The sequence below is a fragment of the Myotis myotis genome, unplaced genomic scaffold (genome assembly GCF_014108235.1).
Source record: "Myotis myotis isolate mMyoMyo1 unplaced genomic scaffold, mMyoMyo1.p scaffold_m19_p_2, whole genome shotgun sequence".
NCBI classification, from domain to species: Eukaryota; Metazoa; Chordata; class Mammalia; order Chiroptera; family Vespertilionidae; genus Myotis; species Myotis myotis.
The window spans coordinates 146993318-147013665 of record NW_023416324.1 but is presented as its reverse complement, the minus strand read 5'-3'; the positions used below and the strand labels follow the sequence as shown (position 1 = coordinate 147013665).

The 20348-nt window shown below is 39.7% G+C and overlaps 1 protein-coding gene and 1 pseudogene across 1 annotated transcript in view; both read left to right on the top strand.

Moving 5' to 3' along the window:
• The window catches only part of MORC1 (MORC family CW-type zinc finger 1), a 136686-nt gene that overhangs the window by 51755 nt on the left and 64583 nt on the right, over nt 1-20348 (top strand). Inside the window, exons 10-13 of the mRNA XM_036348532.1 lie at nt 809-873; nt 3087-3230; nt 5758-5912; nt 19331-19459. Of these exons, the coding sequence (XP_036204425.1) occupies nt 809-873; nt 3087-3230; nt 5758-5912; nt 19331-19459 (493 nt within the window). The remainder of the gene's footprint in view (nt 1-808; nt 874-3086; nt 3231-5757; nt 5913-19330; nt 19460-20348) is intronic.
• Nucleotides 13762-14096, top strand: LOC118677463 (annotated as a pseudogene).

The window sequence follows — 20348 nt, the reverse complement described above, 5'->3', positions numbered from 1 at the left end:
GGCCTGCCCTCTGCCACCCGGGAGCAGGACTAAGCCAGCAGGTCGTTATCTCCCGAGGGGTCCCAGACTGCGAGAGGGCACAGGCCGGGCTGAGAGACCCCCTCTCCGCCCCCCCCCCCCCCCCGAGTGCACAAATTTTTGTGCACTGGGCCTCTAGTATCAAATAAAAGAGAAGAAAGACAGAAGGGCCTGGTAGTGAGGCACTCTGAGAGGGAGTAATCCTAGATGTGATATCCTAAAGTTGAGGGCGTATCGGGAACTTTATATGAAGGAAACATTTTCTTTTGGCTACTGACAATTTTTTTTCTTTTTTATTGAATTTATTGTGGTGACTGACATTGGTTAATAAAATTATATAGGTTTCAGGTCTGACGAAATTTTTGAATCATAATTTTTTCCCCTGAAAGAAGCCTTCGTGATTGATGCTGTGATTCAGCATTTTCTGTTCTCACAGGTGAAAGCCAGAGCCTCGGTTGTTGAATGACTTCCCCGAGCTGTCAGGAAGTTTATGTGAAAAACCTCTGTGCTTCCAGGGAGCAGTGGCCCTTTCTCTGAAAGGCAGGCAGGACATCGGAATTAGTGCAAGATGAGAACTGCGGGCTGGGATTTAGCTTGTCTCCTTAGCTATTAGAACTTAGTCATTTATCAAGTATTTATTGAGTATCTACCGTGGTAATATTGCATTAGGCAATGTGACCTATCACCGTTACCCTTGTGAAACATTTGTATAATAGGATAATAAATATCAGATCAGCTTTCGTTAATCTAATGGCATAATGTTCTCTCCTAACCAAATGTACTTCTCCAGGACATATTACAGAAAGCTTTGGAAGATGTGGAAACAAAGCATAAGATTCTTAAAGAGAAACGGAGGTAAGACATTTGATTTTCTGTTTGCCAGAATCCTTGTTGCTATATTAAAAACAAATTTTGATTTCTGAGTAGGCAGATTTGGTGGTTTGTGTGACAAGTTCTCTTTCTCAGCCTGTGGCATCTTATGACAGATATTAAGCATCAAAATCCCCCAACCAACATAATCAAGCCAAAGTGTTTATAAAATATATATCTGCATGTACACATATGTCTACATAATGTTAAAATTTCTGAATACAGAGTAAAACATTAGTTCAGTGTCTGATTGGACAAAGAAGTGAACTTCCCAGGGAATCAGCTGACAGCTTCATGTTCCCTGTGTCCTTTGCCATTTAAACTCTGGAGCGTTGGTCCCCGTTTCTTCCCTCTGCTGGTACTGATGAAAATTTATGATGGAAAATCTTTCAAGTAAATTTATCAGTTATAAGGTAGTTAAGATAAAAATTGCAAGCCTATATTACAACACCATTATTGACATTTGTAAGGTTGACTCAGGTGTTTCACAAGTTAAACTGAAAATAGTTGCTGTTCTTCAAGGAAGGTCAGACTGAGAACTGCATTAACTTTGAGAAACAGTTTTTAGGGAAATATTACTAGTTTTCAGAATTATTTTTTGTGAACCATGAAATGCTATACAATCATCACTTTCCCCAAACCTTAAATTTGAAATGTTAATTATGCATTTATCAAGATAAATGTTAAGTGAATGTCAGAGAAATCTTCATTGAAAAGCAAAGGCCTCTTTAAAGTCTTCAGGAAGAAAAAGCTGTTTGATGGCTTGTTTGAAGTCACAATGATATGCAGGAAATGTAACCAACCTATATTTTATTAATTATAAAGCCAGTTGGTGTGAAATTTTGATAGTAAAATGCTTTAAAAAAAAAAACTTTGAAAGCAATCAGTATGCCACTTAATATCACGGAGTGACTATGTCATATCCTGTAACACCCTGTTTTGGGGTTCCTTACATAGTATTCTTTTTTGTTAAATAGTGGGGTTCTCATTATTGAGCAGACATTTTTGAGGAAAAGTTTGATTCACATCTATTTAACCCTACATGTACATGCATTTAAAAACACATAAATATAAACCCATATTAATAAATTCCTCAGAAAGTCTGATGTACTTATATCATATCCCATGGAAAGACTGACAGAACTTTATTGTTGTCCTTTAATGATAGATACATTTAATTAGTCCAGTCAGTATCTGATGTCAGTATCTGATGTCAGTTATAATAGCCGGTGGGCATGAATTTGAAAAGAAAAAGCTGTTTTTGTGGAATGAAAGGAACTATAGGATGGGCGGAGGGGAAGAATTATATTTGCAATCATTCTTGGGAAAAGAAAACATTTGCTAAGCACCTAATCTGTTCCAGGTTTATATTTGACATTATCTCCTTTAGTCTTCACGGCATTCCATGTGGCTAGAGAGATGTTTTCTTCCATAGTTTAGATGAGACAGAAAGTTGAAGTGATGCATCATAGTTACATGGTTGTTACAAAGACAGGCTTGTATTTTTGTAGTTGAAGCCAAGTCCATCTTTCTGGTTCTTACATCCAGGCACTTTTCATAGCTCCACACAGCCTCCTGCTACTCCAGTTGTTTCTGCCACATGCTGCTTTGTCTCAATTTCCATCTGGCCCTTTTAATAGAAAAGTCATGTAAAACACAGTATGCAGGACAGAGTTAGACAAACAGGAGCTCATAATCTTCCTACACTTGCTTTATTAACTTTAATTTTTCTTTGATTTTGGAAAAGGAAAGGTAAAGAATCTCTTTTGGCATGTTCCGATCTATGTAGTATACTTATAGGCTTGAGAACATGCTAGAAGTTAGAAATCACATCCAGCGTCAGAAATACCTGCATTTAAAAACAGTCAAATTATTAGTTTTCAAAAGTGCTGCAATTAGGTCAGTTAACATTTTATAACTATTTAGCATTTTCTAGTTCTTATAAATGTAAATTGGCAAACTTATTTTGGAATCCAGGAGTGCTTGTGTTTGACTGGCATGGTTATTGGCCATTATATTTTTGCCGAATACTTGGCTATGCAGGGATACTGAGTGTGTACCCACTTGGTTTTGCAAAATACCTGGATATCTTATATATAACTCCTTTGATAGTTCCCTTCTGAGTTTATTTACATTTTTGTAAACTGTATATTTTTACTTAATAAAAATATTTTTAACTTTCCTAAATATAATGCTAGGGAATTAAAAACAGCAAGGACACTCTCTCTATTCTTTGGAGTGAACACAGAAAACCGAAACCACGCTGGGATGTTCATTTACAGTAACAACCGCTTGATCAAGATGCATGAGAAAGTGGGCCCACAGTTGAAACTGAAGTCCTTGTAAGTATGTTTTGTGTTCAGAAGCATAGGCAGGAGGAAGGAGGCTGCAGTGCGGTTCTGTCTGTGGAGTTGGATGAGTGATTAAACATAATTGGAGCAGGTGTCATATCCTCTGTTCACCCTTCCTATCATTGCACAGCCATTAATCCGCCTAATTTACACCAGTAGAGCTATATGCCTGCTCCAAAGAAGAAGCTCACTTCTGGAAATTTTTTCAGTGCATTTTCTGAGCAACTTGATGTTTTACCTTTCTTTGCACCATTTACTCAAATTAAGGTTTTAGTATTTTACCAAGTATAAAGTAATGCAGGCATATTAAAGAAATTTTAGAAAAGAAAAATCCATAGTCCTAAAAAGCAACTTGTAAGATATCGTGTAACCCCTTCATGTATAGGTTCTCGCCAACATGAGCAAATGTTTTTAACACGGCAGCCTATTTGAATTCCAGAGTAATAGTCTGGTGCTTGCCCAGTGGTCTGAAACTCCACAAGCTGCTTTCATGAATTATGTAAAGTCCTGAAAAGAGACCATAGGGAAGCACAGAGACAGACAAGACAACCGTGACCAGTAGAATGGCTCAGGGGAAAGTTTTCATCTTGCTTCCTCAATCTCAAGGAATTAGCAATTCATTCATACGTTCACTTAACAAGCACTTATATTGCAATATCATGCGGGCCAGGCATTGAACTAAGCTCTGCAGACAAGATGGTGAAGACCTACCACCACTTGCTGACGTACTTATAGTCCAATGAAAGGGACGAGTGTATAAATATGTATTTTTCATATGGTATGGAAACAGTAAGAATAATCTTTTACAACATAAATTAATTTACTGTCTTGCTTAAAACACCAATGCATGTAGAATAGAGGTAGTTGCTGTGGTATTCCAGTGATCTGGTCTCTGCTTGGCCCTGTAACACCCTGCCCCACCCATACCCACCCTCTCACTGCATTCCCTTCACACCACCCGGCTTCCTGTTCCTCAGACGTCCTAAGCTCGCTCCTGCCTCATGTCCTTGGCACTTGCCATTTCCTCTCCTAGAGCCTTCTGTCTTTAGACCTTACTGCTGGTCCGAGCATGCCACTGAGGCACCAGCCCTAAAGTCCCCTCCACAGGAAGGTCTTCCTGGACTGCCCAAGTAGAATTAGCCCCTGCCATCACTACCCCCCTCACATATCTATCACTTAAATATGTGTGTATATGTATACATATGTGTATATATATGTATGTATATGTATATATATGTATGTGTGTGTGTGTGTGTGTGTGTGTGTGTGTGTATGTATTGATTTCAGAGAGGAAGGGAGAGGGAGAGAGAGATAGAAACATCAGTGACGAGAGAGAATCATTGATTGGCTGCTTCTTGCATGCCCCACACTGGGGATGGAGCCTGTAACCCAAGCATGTGTCCCTGACCGGAATCAAATCTGGGACCCTTCGTTTCCCAATGCTCTATCCACTGAGCCAAACCAGCTAGGGCTACCTATCACATTTTACATGTTACAGCACCTGCTTTTTTCCCCCCAGATCATTTTTCACCATCTGAAGCGATCTTGTACATTTAGACATTTACTAGCATCATGCCTTGTCCCCCTTCAATAGCAGAGAAACTTCATAAACAGGGACATTGTCTTCCTGTTCTACTCTATTCTTAGTTCAGGTGCTCAGCTTGAATGAATGAATGAATGAATATATGCCCATTTAGGATGGGCAGTCAGGCTTCCTTGGAGAAAGGATGCCCTACTTTAGACTTACAGAATGAATAGTGAAGGCAGGGCTCAGTGTAAAGGGAAAGTGGTGAAAGACTTGATAGGCAGGAGCCCCAGATTGGGAAAGCTTGATTTGTATGCCATTCCACGGGTATTGGGCTGGCCCTAAAGAGTTAGAGTCCAGATACTCTTTCCCAGAACAGGTTATGTCACTAAGTAGGATATCCTAGTTACATATAGCATGAGCTGCTAAAAGTGTGGGGAAAAACTGAGTTTATCCATCCCAGTAAGACTACCAGGCAGATGCCTGTTACTCTCAGGAATAGTCCAGCCATTATGTTCTCTTAGTAGAATTCATTGAGCGTCCTCTGGACCTTTGCAATGAGGAGAAATCCAACTTGACAGATGAAAAGAGGATGAAGAAAGTGACTTATGGCCAATTTCATTAAGAGCATCATGTCAGTTTCTTGCAGCCAAGCATTCGTAGTGGTGGTTAATGCTAAGAGACCTCCTTTCCCCCCTACCCTGACTCCCCATGTAAGGTGATAGGTTTGGCAAAAGAGGCGTATTAATTCAGTAATGATGTACTAAAGCCATTTGTATTATGAGACCAAATATACCTGGGATCACCATAGATATATGTAACCAAATACAGTTGTAAAATAACTTATTAAACTTTGGCATGGTTCAGACCAAGTGAGCCATTTATTTTTGGGAAAAAAAATTTAAAAATACTTGGTATTTTGCTTTTTTCCCCCTTAGCTAAATTTTTCCTAAAATGTTCTCCCAAAATTTCTGTATGTCTATATTCCCCTAGGCTTGGTGCAGGCGTGATTGGAATTGTCAATATACCTTTGGAGGTCATGGAACCATCTCATAATAAGCAGGAATTTCTCAATGTCCAAGAATATAATCATCTGCTAAGAGTCATGGGACAGTTCTTGGTCCAGTACTGTAAGGACACTGGGATCAGTGAGTATCAGTCATAGTAAGAACTGCTTCAAGGGGATTAACTTGCGTGATTTCTTTAAGATGAAATGATTATACTGATTCAGGTAACCACTAACCCAAAGCCCTGAAAGAGAGCTGCATTGAAAACATGAGGGAAATGAGAAGGGAGCCAGTCTCAGAATCTTTCCCATAGTATTATGCGAAAAATAACAAGCAGATTAAAATTGTCATCGGAGGGCAATCAGAGATCAGTATGAAGTGGCAGCTGACCATGGAGGAAAGAGTCAGAAGTTTGCTCCATATAGGCTGAGAGATGCCCAAAGTGTGTCTCAGACTCTATTGTGTAAGAGCACGCAGCCCACCTAGACCTGCGTGGTTCCTATAGCATTGCTACATGGTGCCACGGAATAATCATCGTGGGCCCTGGATAATTGTAGATATGCTAAACTTTGTTTTGTGTATCTAACAAGTCTTGAATACATTAGTTCCAGAAAAATGTTGGTTAAAAATCACTAAAATAAATATATTTGGATACTTAAAAAGATAAGCTTCAGTTATCTGGAAAATTTGAATTATTCAGATCGCCTCACTCTAGAGATACTTGAACAATGAGGTTGTGTGCTGTGCATTAATTAAATCAACTTCCTGTAAGCTATGCAGACAAGGCTTCATTTATGGAAACAAACAGAAGGCTACTGTGTATTTGTTCATTGATTTGCATGAAGTATGTATAATTCATGCATATCAAAAATTATGTCTCTACCTATGAGACAATTTAAAATCTTATTGCTCCACTTGAAGTTGTTATTTTAGAATATTTTATTTTCTTTTGTACCCACTCTGGTACTAAAAGTTTCTCATACCAGTGAAACAAGAAGTAATGCAGGAACTTAGGGTGTGGGGGAGGTGGGGAATAAAAATGAGAATGAACTTGAGGGCACAGATTTCCTGCCAAAGCCAGATTTGCATGTGTTGGTCTACAACCTGCACAGAGTGTGGTCTGTGGACCAGCATCACCAGCATCACCTGAGCACTTAATAGAAATGCAGAATCATAGGCCTGCCCTAGACCTACTAGTTAAAATCTGCGTGTTAGCAAGACCTCAGGTGACCTGTATGCACATTAAAGCTTGAGAAGCACTGCTCTGAAAAGTACGCCATGTAATTGTTGTTCAGCATAGGCATACTTCTTTCACGTGTATTTTTTTCTCAGACGTGTTTGAAGTTATACTAAACCTAGGAATGACCACATTATTTGACAGGGTTTGCTGAAAACTATAGAACGCATAAGGTAAAGGGATTAGCCAAAAAACGTATATATATATATAGACACAGATGACAGTGTGGTGACAGCCAGAGGAAAAAGAGGGTGGGATAGGTGGAGTTGGGCAAAAGTGGGGGGAATGGGGAAGGGAAGAGACTGCCTGTGCAGATAATGTTTTATTGAGTTGTACACTTGAAATCTGTATGGTTTTGTGAACCAATGTCACCCCAATAAATAAAATTTTAAATAAATAAACAAGAATATACAGAGTGCAGTAAAAATCAAGCACCTACTTTCTGGTCTTTAAGTGCCAGCATGACATAGTACAGAAGAAAAATGTTAAGCATTTGAAAATTGTGTATATTTTCTCTGAAGCCTCTTCCTTGTTTTCCTCATCCTTAAAATAAGGAACTAAGTCTTCAGAAAGAGTTAGACATTGACATTTAAAGGTGACAGGGATTATCTCCATCCACGTCACATTTACTCAGGACAGTCATGTCAGTCCTGTGGGGGAAGGAGCTTTCTCGAAGCCCCTTTGCCTGGTGTATGTGTGCCCTCCCAACAATTGTACTCTCTGCTCCAGGCTATCACTTGCCAGTCTTCTCCCCTCTTACCTACTCCTTAAGTAACTCCCTATCTCTACCTTATCTACCTGATTTTTTTTGCCAAACCTTCTCGATGGATGTAATAAGATCCAAAATAAACGTTATATTTGTATTTTAATTATTACTTGGTAATATATTATTTTCCTAATCGCATAATTGTCTATGGATTGATTTCGGCTCCAGGGTGTCTTCACAAAAGACGTTCCTCTGGAAGGGAGGCAGAGTGGAGAAGGGACAGCGAGCATGTGCGTTTGTTCACAGTCTCACAACTTCATCCCAAAAGCTCATTATCACTGAGTCAAGCAGTCAAGGTCAGAATTGGTAGTCTCAGAACTGTGCTGAGGAGATTGACCTTCAAGGTCTTTGCCTAATGGTTCCCACAGGAATAACCAAAGTGTTATGTAATGTTTGCCTAATACTCTGAAGGCCAGTATTATACTCTGAAGGCCAGTATTATAGGACACGCAATTTTAATGAAAAATAGGTTGGGTAGGGTTTTTGCCTTATAAATAAAAGATGCAATCTTTGTATTTGCTGTAAATCTGATCTGTTTCTATGGAAAATTGGGCCTTTGCAAAAAATGGAATGGACAGAAAGGGCAATGGAGCGGTAATGACTTTGTGTCATTTATCCAGTGTGCATTTCCTTTTGGCATAGCTGATGCTAAAGGTCTCAAATATTTCCCTCATCTCTGAGTCTGACCTCACCTCACTGTCTGATTCTATGTTTTCTGAAGTTTTATGTATCCTTATAGTAAAATAGAAATATTAATTGTCAGCTTTTTGGAGTATGGAGAGAAGAAGGGAAAGATAGAATCATCAACTGAGATTTGAGTTTGAACAGAAGCAATTACATAGAAATTCATTACTAAACTTTTCCAAAATGGGTCAGAATAATATTCCTAATTATGCTGTCACCTAACTCCTCAATTTCTCAGTTTGTGTATAATTTTATACACGTGAAATATAATATTAGCTAGATGAATAGTTTCTTTAAAAAATGGATAACACTTTATGTTTTAGCTTGGGTTGCTATAATAAAATACTAGTGGTTTATGAACAACATGAATTTATTTTTTATAGTTCTGGAGGCTGTAAGTTCAAGATCAGGGTGCAAGCACGGGTGGGTCCTAGTGAGACTCTCCTTTGGTTTACAGATGGCTGATACCTTGTTGTATCCTTCTATTGTGGAAAGAGTGAGCTAGCTCTCTGTTTTATTGTGGAAAGAGTGAGCTAGCTTTCTGGTCTCTATATAAGGCACTGATCCCATTCATGAGGGCTTCAGTCTCTTGACCTAATTACCTCCCAAAGGCCCCACTTTCAAATACCATCACACTGAAAACTAGGTTCTAACATAAATTTGGAGGGGGGGCATACATTCAGTTCATAAACTCTAGTAGCTAGATATAGCTAGCTGCTCACAACAAAATTTAGTTTACCTTATGATTGTACTTTAGTGTCTGAGATCTTATAAAGCCACTACAAAAATACCTTTCTGCTAAGGATATAAGGCCTATGTAAAATATTAAAAGGTGAGAGAGACTATGAGACAAGTTTACATGAAGATATAGGCCAAAAACCAATTCGTATTTCTTTATTATGTATTTTAATTTTTAAAATATTGTATATTTAATATTATATTTTGTTTTATTTTTAAATTTTTCATTATGGTGTTAAGGGCTAAACTGTGTCTTCCCTGAATTTACATGTTTTAAATTCATATAAATTGGAGATAGGACCTTTAAAGAGGTAATCAAGTTTACATGAGAGCATTAGAGTGGGCCCAGTGCAACTTGACTGGTGTTCTTTTAAGAAGAGGAAATTTGGATACAAAAAGAGACACCAGCAGTGGGGTACACAGAGAAGAGACCATGTGAGCAAAAAGGTGGCCACCTACAAGCCAAGGAGAGAGACCTCACAAGAAAGCAAACCTGCAGACATCTTGATCTTAGACTTCCAATCTTCAGGACTGTGAAGAATTAAATTTCTGTTGTTTAAGCCACCCAGTTTATGGTATTTTGTTATGCAGCCCTAGCAAACTCACATATGTGGGAAATTGCAAGATTAGACAGAATTAAAGAGAACATTATAATGAAACCTATAAAATCATCTTCCAACTGCAACAATTATCAAGCCCTGGGCACTTTTTTTCATCCATATTCCCAACCTATTTCCCCACAACTGGATTATTAAGGAAATTCCAGACACTATATAACTATACCTATATGAATTTTAGCATGTATTTGTAGAAGAAAGAACACTTTGAAAACATAACCATGGTATATATATTATACCTAAAAATTAATACTTCCTTAATGTCATAAAATAGCCAGTTTATTGTTTACATTTCTCATTATTTGTTGTCATAATATAATTTATAGCGGTCTTACCCATCCCCATATTTCCCTTTCTCTTTTTTGTTTTTCCTTGCAATTTGTAGGAAAAACTGGGTTGGTTGTCTTGTAGTTTTTACAGTTTAAATTTTGCTCACTGCATTATGGGTTGTAGTTTAACAGATTCTTCCATTCTATTTATTTTTTGTACATTGGTAGAATACATCAGCTTGACCAAATTCAGATGTGTGTGTGTGTGTGTGTGTGTGTGTGTGTGTGTGTGTGTGTTGTTGTTGTTGTTAATTCTCACCCAAGGATATTTTTTCCATTGATTTCTAGAGAGAGTGGAAAGAAGGGAGGGAGGGGGAGAGAGAGAGTGAGGGAGAGAGAAACATTGATGTGAGAGAGAACCATTGAGAGGTTGCCTTCCGCATGCCCCCACAGGGGCCCTTTCGTGTTCAGGCTGATGCTCTAACCATTGAGACACTGACCAGGGCTGTTTTTTGTTGTTGTTGTTGTTGTGTTGTGGTGGGTTTTTTTTGTCAAGATGCTTCATAGGTAGTAGCATGTTTTTCCATGGGAAGACATATATTGTTTGATCGTCTCTCTTATAATTATATAAACAGTTAATGATGAATGCTCAGATCCTTTGAGTTTCGTAATCTTATATTCTGTTTCTATCTTATTTCATCATTTGTTAACTCTAATATTTCTATAAAGACAAACTTCCTTTCATCTCCCATTTGGTTATCCACATCCACTGGTGATTTTACTATTTGATAAAAGCAACAGTAGAACTCTACATGCTCAACAATTTGCATTGGATTAAAGCTTGCTGTGAGAGGAATTAGAGATAAAAACAAAATATTAAAAATGATTTTGCCTAACTGATTTATATGGCATAACTATGTATTGTGTTTAAAACTGATACTTATGCCAGCTCCCTGCAAATAGCAGGATGTTCCGGAGTTCACTGGAGTGACTTCTCTTTTAAAAAATCACAGTCTTAGATTTTATCCATTTACAGTGCTTTCACCTGGTAATTGAAATCAGCACTATTGACAGCACATAAGCTTCCTTTTCTTTCTGACTGCACTTGTATTATTATCATGATAATGACATTTTTATATCTACAGTGAAGTTTCTTGCTAAAATACCTCAGAGGATCTCACTCATTTATATTGCAAATAAAATGCTAAAAATCCTAGTGCCCTTCTTTTGTCTTGAGTTAAATACACTTTTATTCTTAGTTTGATTTTTCCCTGTCATATGAGAAGCAAGACCTCAAAAATCTCTTGTTATTCTGCTTATGTCTACCTTAAGTAAAAAAGATAAGTTGTATTTAATGATTGAATTTGAAACAGTGCAATCAAAATTAAATATACATTGTATTAACAACAGCAACAAAATCTTTCACTCTTAAGAACACTGCGTCAGTCTGGGGGATGCAGGAAGAGACTGAACAGAAATCGTGCACCTATGGATGAGGACAGTGGGGGGGCGGTGAGGGCGGAGGGTGGGAAACAGGTGAAGGGGAGCTATGGGGGGGGGGAGAGGAACACCTGTAATAATCTGAACAATAAAGATTTAATTAAAAAAAAAGAACACTGAGTCAGTCAGTGGGCTATGTATATGTAAATGTATGTGTCTGAGTAAATGTAGGAGAGTCCTAATAGAAAGATAAACTGTGCTAATCCAGGAACTGGGCAGACATAGGTGGTTGATGAGGCGATTGCCCACAATAACACAGAACAGTCTATGAAGATGCTTTAGATTAAATTATCTAATTTTGATTTCCACATTGTAGACAGAATTAGAAAAACTGGAGTGTATCCGAAGGACAACAATGACAATGACTAAATAAAATTACAACCTAAAGAGAAAAAGTAAAATTTATTTCTTCCTGAGGGGAGACTCAGAAGAAGCCTCTCTCCTTTTTTAAAAAAATTATTAAATATTTTTATTGATTTTTAATTTTTGTTAATCCTCACCTGAGGCTATTTTTTTTTAATTGATTTATACAGAGAGTAGAAGGGAGGGGCCAAGACAGAGTGAGAGAAACATCTATGTGAGAGAGGGACCCGGGCCAGGGATCAGGCCTGCAACTGAGGTACATGCTCAGAACCCTGGTACATGCCCTTGACTGGAATCCAACCCAGGACCCTTCAGTCTAAGGCTAATGCTCTATCCACTGAGCCAAACTGGCTAGGGCCAAATATTTTTATTGATTTTTAGAGAGAGAAGAAGGGAGAAAGAAACATTGATGTGAGAGGGAAATACTGACCAGCCGACTCCTGCACACCCTCTATTGGGGATCGAGCCCTGAAACCTGGGTATGTGCCCTGACCAGGAACTGAACCGGCAACCTTTTTCTTTTTTTTTTTTATTGCTTAAAGTATTACAAAGAGTATTACATATGTCTCCTTTTTTTTTCTCCCCCTGACCTTCCCCTGGCCTCACCTACCCCCCAGTGTCTTGTGTCCATTAGTTATGCTTATATGCATGCATACAAGTCCTTCGGTTGACCTCTTACCACCACCACCACTCCCCCCCTCCCCCCGTGCCCCGCCAATCCTCCTGACTTCCCACTGTAGTTTGACGGTCTTGAACCGGCAACCTTTTGGTGCATAGAACGATGCCCAGCTAACTGAGCCACACCAGCTAGAGCTCCTTAGTTTTGTTTTTGAAGATTTGTTATCATGAGGCCTCTGACCCTCTCCCTTCTAGTCTTCAGTGCACAGAAGAATGTGGTTCTGAGCTGGGAGTCAGGAAGCCCTAGGGGACCTAGAGTATGGCTAGAAGCTCTTGAATCCAGTCTACCAGTTCTTGTCTAAAATGACATTATGCCTTATACATAAATATGCTACCATTTTTCAAACATGTACAGATATAGTTGTGGGTAGTAAAATGTAAAATCTCATAAAATGTTATTAAATTTACAGCTTATTTTTTTTCATCATGGATTTTCTCAGGTCAGGGATGGTAGTTCTGAAATTATTTTGCAGCTTAAGGAGATCCGCATGGGAAACCACTGGTATGGAACAAGAGAAAATGATGCTACATTGCCAGGTGAAGTAATGAAGTTGCTGCCTAGAGCAAGTTGGAGCAACTCAGCAGATTCCTGGGGCTTTGCGGTGGAGCCGACTGTGCTCACAGTAGAGTGGAGAAGTGAAGACATTCTGACTGCAGCTGCCGCCTACTTCTGCCATTGACTGTGCCCCTAAGTGAGACTGGCCCACTCCACTCTGCCACAAGCTGGAGCCAAGAGAGGGCATGGGGCCATAAGCAGCTTCTCCAACGAAGACATCTTGCCTTGCTTTCCTTCAATTCAAATAGAGCCCTTTGGGAAGTGATTGTCTGGGGCCATTCTCATCTCACATGCACCACAGACTCTGAGCCAGTATGACATCGATTGGCCTCTTGATCGTATCAAGAGTGTGTACAGGCATCACAGCCAACTGATCAGAATTAGCATTTCGCTGGGAACCAGTTTGCCATGCCTATATTCTATAGAGAAAATAGATGAGAAATCATCACACCATGGATCAGCTTAGGAAGGGTGGAACGGCTGGTTTATCTAAAAATTAGAGAGTAGTCCTTCCTTTCTCGACCCCCAGCCATCTTGGCAGCTGCTCCTGTTTGGAGGCCATCCTGCACCTACGGCAGGAAGATGGTGGCCACAAAGAAGGTGAAAAAGGCGCTGAGTTGATCAACTCTAGGCTCCAACTTGTTGTGAAAAATGGACGGTACATGCTGGTTGTACAAGCAGACTCTGAAGATGACCAGACAAGGCAAAGCAAAACTGGTCATCCTTGCCAGCCACTGTCCAGCCTTGAGGAAATTTGAAATAGAGCGCCATGCCATGTTGGCCAAGCCTGGTGTCCGTCTCTACAGTGGCAATGATATTGAACTGGAAAATACTACAGAGTGTGCTCACTACCTGTCATTGGCCCAGGTGATTCTGGTATCATTAGAAGCATGCCAGAACAGACTAGTGAAAAGTAAATCATGCAACATTCTTCTTTAATAAAACTGACCAGAGCTTGGTTTAAAAAAAAAAAAAAGGGGGGGGGTAATGACAGGACAATATTCAACACAGGCAGAGACATGATTTTTAGTCCCTTGAGAATGGTATGCAATTTCTGTCTCAGGAGATCTTTAAAAATAGAAGATAATAATGTGTTTAGAGGCAGAACTACCTGAAGGCAGGAACCCGATGTAAATACCTTCTCTAGCTTATCATTTTCCTGGTGCTTTGATTTCATAAACTATTTGGGATTTCTTATTTTTATTTAAACCACAAGAGCTTTGCTTTAGCAGTTTATTACTGAATTTTGTTACTTTTCCCTTTGGGTAATTGCTTTCTTGGATGTCGTACATTCTATGAACAGATATGAAACTGACATCTCAGAAGGTGTTACATTTCTCCTATTTTTCAGAGGCAAAATCTGTGTAGACTGCTCTTTTAGTTACTGGGCTTTGACAAATTTTCAGTACGTTATTGCAGCTTTTTATATTATTTTTTTCCTGGTTTTTAAGAGGCTTCTAAAAAATTAATCAGATGAAATTAAACAGAAGTCTTCTGAATTAAATACTCCATATATAACTAGCAGTAAATTAAATTTTCACAGTTTTCTCAGATACTTGTTCTAAGAATTAGGACTTTAATTCTGTGTACATTAATCCCTGATTATTCCATTAATTTAACAAGCTTGTTTATCCAAACAAAAGTCTCGAGATATGTATTTTATAATTTTAAATATTACTTGTATGTTTGTAGCATTTTTTTTATACAGATTTTTAAATCAGAATACCTTGAGGATGTTGAAATAATATAGTTTTGGAATTATTAAATTTTGGGTTATCTACATAACGCTCTTCATAGTGGGTGTAAATATTTGAGATATATTTTTAAAAATCACATTTTGAAATTCCACTTTTTTGCTCTTAATGGACTTCTGGATGAAAGGTGTTACTGTACAGGCCAGCCCTCTGAGTCAGTGGGAGAGGGCTGTCCCCAACCTCGATCCTTGTCTTCTCATATAAATGAATCTATACAAGACCCTGACTGCATTGTGAAAAGCCAGTTGATTAAAGCATGCAACCTTTATTGAAAAAAGCAAAGCGAGCAAACCTGAACACCTGGCTCATGAAACACAGACAGGCTCTAGCTAATCGACGAGCAGATTGGGAGGGGGTCCGAGGCATTGTATACCCTCCTATCTATAGGTCTCAAAATTCCTTTGCCAAATATTTTGATACAAATTAATTCTCAAGGTCCTCTTTTTTTTTTTACTTTGTTCTGGCATTTCCAGAAATCATGAGAAGCACCTGACAACTAGATTTTGCCAAGCCTTGAGACTGCTGGCTTTTCTGGAAGTAAAATTGTGCCGCCCGCCCCCCCCCCCCCCCCCCCGCCTTTCTGTATTCTTTCATTTGGGAGGTTTTTTAACCATTTATTCTGTGTCCTTGGCTCCTTGACTGGGGAAGATAATGGTTTGTTAGTTACAAGCTGATTGCAGATTACCCACACTATTTGTCCTTGTTTTAACTTTACTGTCTCAGTTTCCCTATTCCTCCTGCCCTGGAATTTTGTAACAGCTGTACATATTTTAATACTTGTGTCTTTTAACTTTTACATTAGAGTTAAGTGATTTATACACCACCATTAGATTATTAGAATATTTTGATTTTGACTATATACTTACCTTTATCAGTGAATTTCATATATTTAGGTCTTAAGGTTACTAATTATTGTCTTTTCATTTCAATTTGGATAACTCTCTTTAACATTTCTTGGAAGGCAGAAAAAATGGTAATGAGCTCCCTGAACTCTTGTTTGTTTGGGACATTCTTTATTTCACCATTTCTGAAGGAGAGTTTTTTCAGATTAAGTATGCTGGATTGGCATGTTTTTCTCTTTCAGCCCTTTGATTATATCATCCAACTCTTTCCTGATCTGCAAAAAAAAAACACAAACAAAAAACTTGATTATTGACTAATGGGTTCCCTTGTATGGAAGGAACTTATTTGCTCAAGGAGGATTTTTTTTTTTTCTCTCTCTATAGTCTGAGTAACACATGAAAATAGAAACTGACCTGATATGCTTTCTCCCACTGCCTTTCCTCTGGACAACTGGCTTATCTGCTTGGTGAAGCATCTTCCTAGTGTTGAGGGTCCACTACATGGAAATTTGTGTTAATAACATCATAAGTTGTGCATGTTGGACTAGCTTCCATCTGAAGAGAAAAAGCCAAGGTTTCATTGGCAATTAGAAAAATCCATTTCTGATTTCGAGTTTAAAAGCTTTCTTTGCCCTGATTGTTGCCTTGAATAGCATATCTTCCATCAGTTCTGGTCAGTAGGTGTTTGGTATAGTGAGTGTTCTATTTGTGTCTTTGATAGCCTGCAATTCCTTAGTATTATTTAATCCTGTAAGTAAATATTAAGCTCTGTATGTCAGCTACTGAAAACAAAGATCCTGAACGTCACCACTGTCTTCAAGGATTTCCCTATCCAAAAGGGGAAATAGGCACAAAGTAAACTAAAATGTGATGTGTGTCAGCGCTATAAGTGGTGTGATCACAGAGCATATATCACTCTACCCTCGAGGAGTGTGTGTTTATGTTTCTAACATCCTAGTAGTTTTATCACTCTTAAATGTTTGTGTCAGGGTTCACAGTTGATATGCGTTTTCAAATGTAGCTGTGTTGTGTTAACTGTGTTCAGTTAATGTTTTCAGGGAAAGACAGTATTTCACCTTCGTTTTACCCCACAGAACACATTAATGAGGTATTTTGTCAAGACTAGCAGCAGTAGTTTTTGAGGGCTTCTTAGGCACTGGATGCTGAGCTGTGTGCTGAGGGCATGCAAAGTTTGTATATTAGTCTTTTATCATTTAAGATGCTTTTTATAAATCACAATAATTGACTATACTAGGTAGGCTGTTTTACATTTTTTAAATAAAATTAAAATTCTGTCTTTGATGTCTTGATGAAGTAATACGTTTAGCTTTAACTCCCTGTTTTAAAGGTTTTCTTGGTTGGAAATGGAATTTACTCATTCCGTATTCTAGTCTTTCATGTTGTTCCCTTTCTCCCCTTTTTTTCTGTTTAAATAGTGCTCTAATATGTACACGGCCATTGTTGTGTATGTTTGTAGGGAAGATTCCTATCAGTGCAATTGCTAGATGGTCCTTCATGACAAGTGCTGTTTCTAAGCAAGGAAGGAGTAGAGAATCTGGCATGAGGGTAGGGCATAAACAACAAAGACTGGTAGAAAAGGGAGGCAGAGACAAAATAAAGATAAACTCTGGCTGTGAGACAAGATCATAAATATCTGTAAAAATAGTCTTAAGGGTTGCCTTCAAGTTTATTCAGTGCCATCCTTCCTGGGAGTACTTAAGAAAAATTTTTTAAATGTCAGTGTATTTCATTGCAAATATCCTATCTAAAAAAAAAGAAACATGGTAATTAGCATACATCCGCTACCCTTCCCATTGGCTAATCAGCGAGATATGCAAATTAACTGCCAGCCAAGATGGCGGCTGGCAGCCAGGCAGCTTGAAGTTAACATGAGGTTTGCTTGCTTCAGTGACGGAGGAAACCAACGTTCCCCGCCTGCCGCTGCCGGCCTCTGAGCTTGCAGTTTGAAACATTCTTACAAATATAGAAGCTAAACAAAACCCCAGAAACCTGCTTTCAGCCCGCCGGGATCTCAGAGCTGGAGTTGATACAGTGTTTCAATTGTAGAACCCAAACAAACCAGATACCTGCTTTCAGCAGCAGAGGCCTCAGAGCTGGAGCCAGAGCTAAAGCTGGCCCAGAATAAAAAAAAAAGAAAAAAAAGGAGCCGTTGGGAGCTTCAGTCACCCGCCAGCCTGAAAACAGCCCTCAGCCCCTCACCCAGACTGGCCAGGCACCCCTGAAGGGTGTGTGACCAGCTGCAAATAGCCATCATCTCCTCACCCAGGCTGGCCAGGCACCCCAAGGGGACCCCCACCCCGATCCAGGACACCTTCAGGGCAAACCAGCTGGGACCCACCCGTGCACCAGGCCTCTATCCTACATGGTAAAAGGGTAATATGCCTCCCAGCATCGGGATCAGCGTGACAGGGCAGTGCCCAAATTCCCTGATCACCCTGCGGCTCTGTGTGTGACAGGGGGCGGGGCCACAACCTCCCTATCTGCCCTGCTCTGTTCGTGACAGGGGAAGGCGCCCCAACCGCCTGATCAGCCCTGCTCTTGCCTGATAGGGGGGAGTTCCCCAACCCCCTGATCGCCCTGCGGCTCTGTGTGTGAAAGGGTGCGGCGCCCCAACCCCCTGATCGGCCCTGCTCTGTGTGTGACGGGATAGAGCCATAACCTCCCCATCGGCCCTGCCCTGAGTGTGAGAGTGGTGGCGCTCCAACCCCCTGATCCGCCTGCTCTGTGGGTGACAGGGGGGAGCTCCTCAACCCCCTGATCGGCCCTGCTCTATGCGTGACAGTGTACGGAGTCCCAATCCCCCTGATGGGCCCTGCTCTGTTCGTGACAGGGGGCAGCGCCTCAACCCCCTGATTGGCCCTGCTCTGTGCGTGACAGGGGGTGGCGCCACAACCTCCCCATCGACCCTGCCTTGAGCGTGACAGGGCACGGTGCCCCAACCCCCCAATCGGCCTTACCTTGAGCGTGACTGAGGGTGGCATCGCAACCTCCCGATCCGCCCTGCTCTGTGCATAACGGGGCAGCGCCCCAACTCCCCAATCGGCCCTGCTCTGAGCCCGACCAGGGGCTGCACCTAGGGATTGGGCCTGCTCTCTGCCACCTGAGAGCAGGCCTAAGCCAGCAGGTCATTATCTCCCAAGGGGTCCCAGACTGCGAGAGGGCACATGCCGGGCTGAGGGACACCCCTCCCCCCCCAAGTGCACATATTTTTGTGCACCGGGCCTCTAGTATATATATATTTATGTATATACTACATGTATATACTGCTGTTGTATTTGGTTTTATTATAAAGATATTACATATTTATTATATACAGGTTGGAAAATGTAAGAAAGTATAAATCAGAAAACAAATTTCATCCATACTCAGAGAAAACCAACAATAATACTTTCACATCTTATTTCTGTGTATTTATTTTTACATAGCTGAGATCATATTGTACATACATGTGTTTATATCTAAACTTTCCTTTGCTTATCATCTTAATCTTGTTGATTTTCTTTTATTTTTTCCTGTTTTTATTTTTTTTTTTAGGTAATAGAAACCTTACATTGTTTTGGAATGAATTTGGATACCAGAATAACAAGGACACAGAGAGGTCTTTAGAGTCTATTCAGTATCAAAGAAGACAAGCCATGGCCATCCCATTCATCATTCAGTGTGGTGAGTGTTGAATTCCATTCAAATTAGCAGTCATTTAGTGAGTTTTTAAATATGCAAGTCATTGTGCCAGTAAATGGTGCCTGAAGGAGACAAAGGTGGTGGGCAAAACCTGATTTTTACATGCAGTGAGGTTAGAGTCTAGGAGAAAGGTTAAGATAAGCATGAAATTATAGAGATGAAATTCAGATGTAAAAGATGATGTAAAGAGGCACAGAGTTCTTTGAGGGTTCAAAAAAGGAGAAAGTTGAAGCAAGGCTTCATGACAGAGGTAGCTTTTGCCATGATCTTTAAAATAGAATTTTGATAGGCAGAGATGTATCAGGAGATATGTGTTAATATCAGATATACATTCAGCTAAAAATTTAGGGGTAGAATGGTATAAACAGTTATCTTTCTTTTTTTTTAATTCTTTATTGCTTAAAAGTATTACATATGTCTTCTTTTTCCCCATTGACCTTTTCCCAGCCATTCCCTCCCCACCCCACCCCAGCACATGCCCTCACCTCCTTACTGTCTGTGTCCATGGGTTATGCTTATATGTATGCATACAAGTCCTTTGGTTGCTCTCTTACCACCACCATCACCCCACCACCCTTCCCTGCCTTCCGGTTTGTTCGATGCTTCTATGTCTCTGGATCTATTTTTGTTCATCAGTTTTGTTGTTCATTATATTCCACAAATGAGTGAGATCATGTGATATTTATCTTTCTCCAACTAGTTTTTTTTGCTTAGCATAATGCTCTCCATGTCTCTCCATGCTGTTGTGAATGGTAAGAGTTCTTTATTTTTTACAGCAGCATAGTATCCCATTGTATAGATGTACCACAGTCTTCTAATCCACTCATCTGCTGATGGACACTTAAACTGTTTCCAAATCTTAGCTATGGTA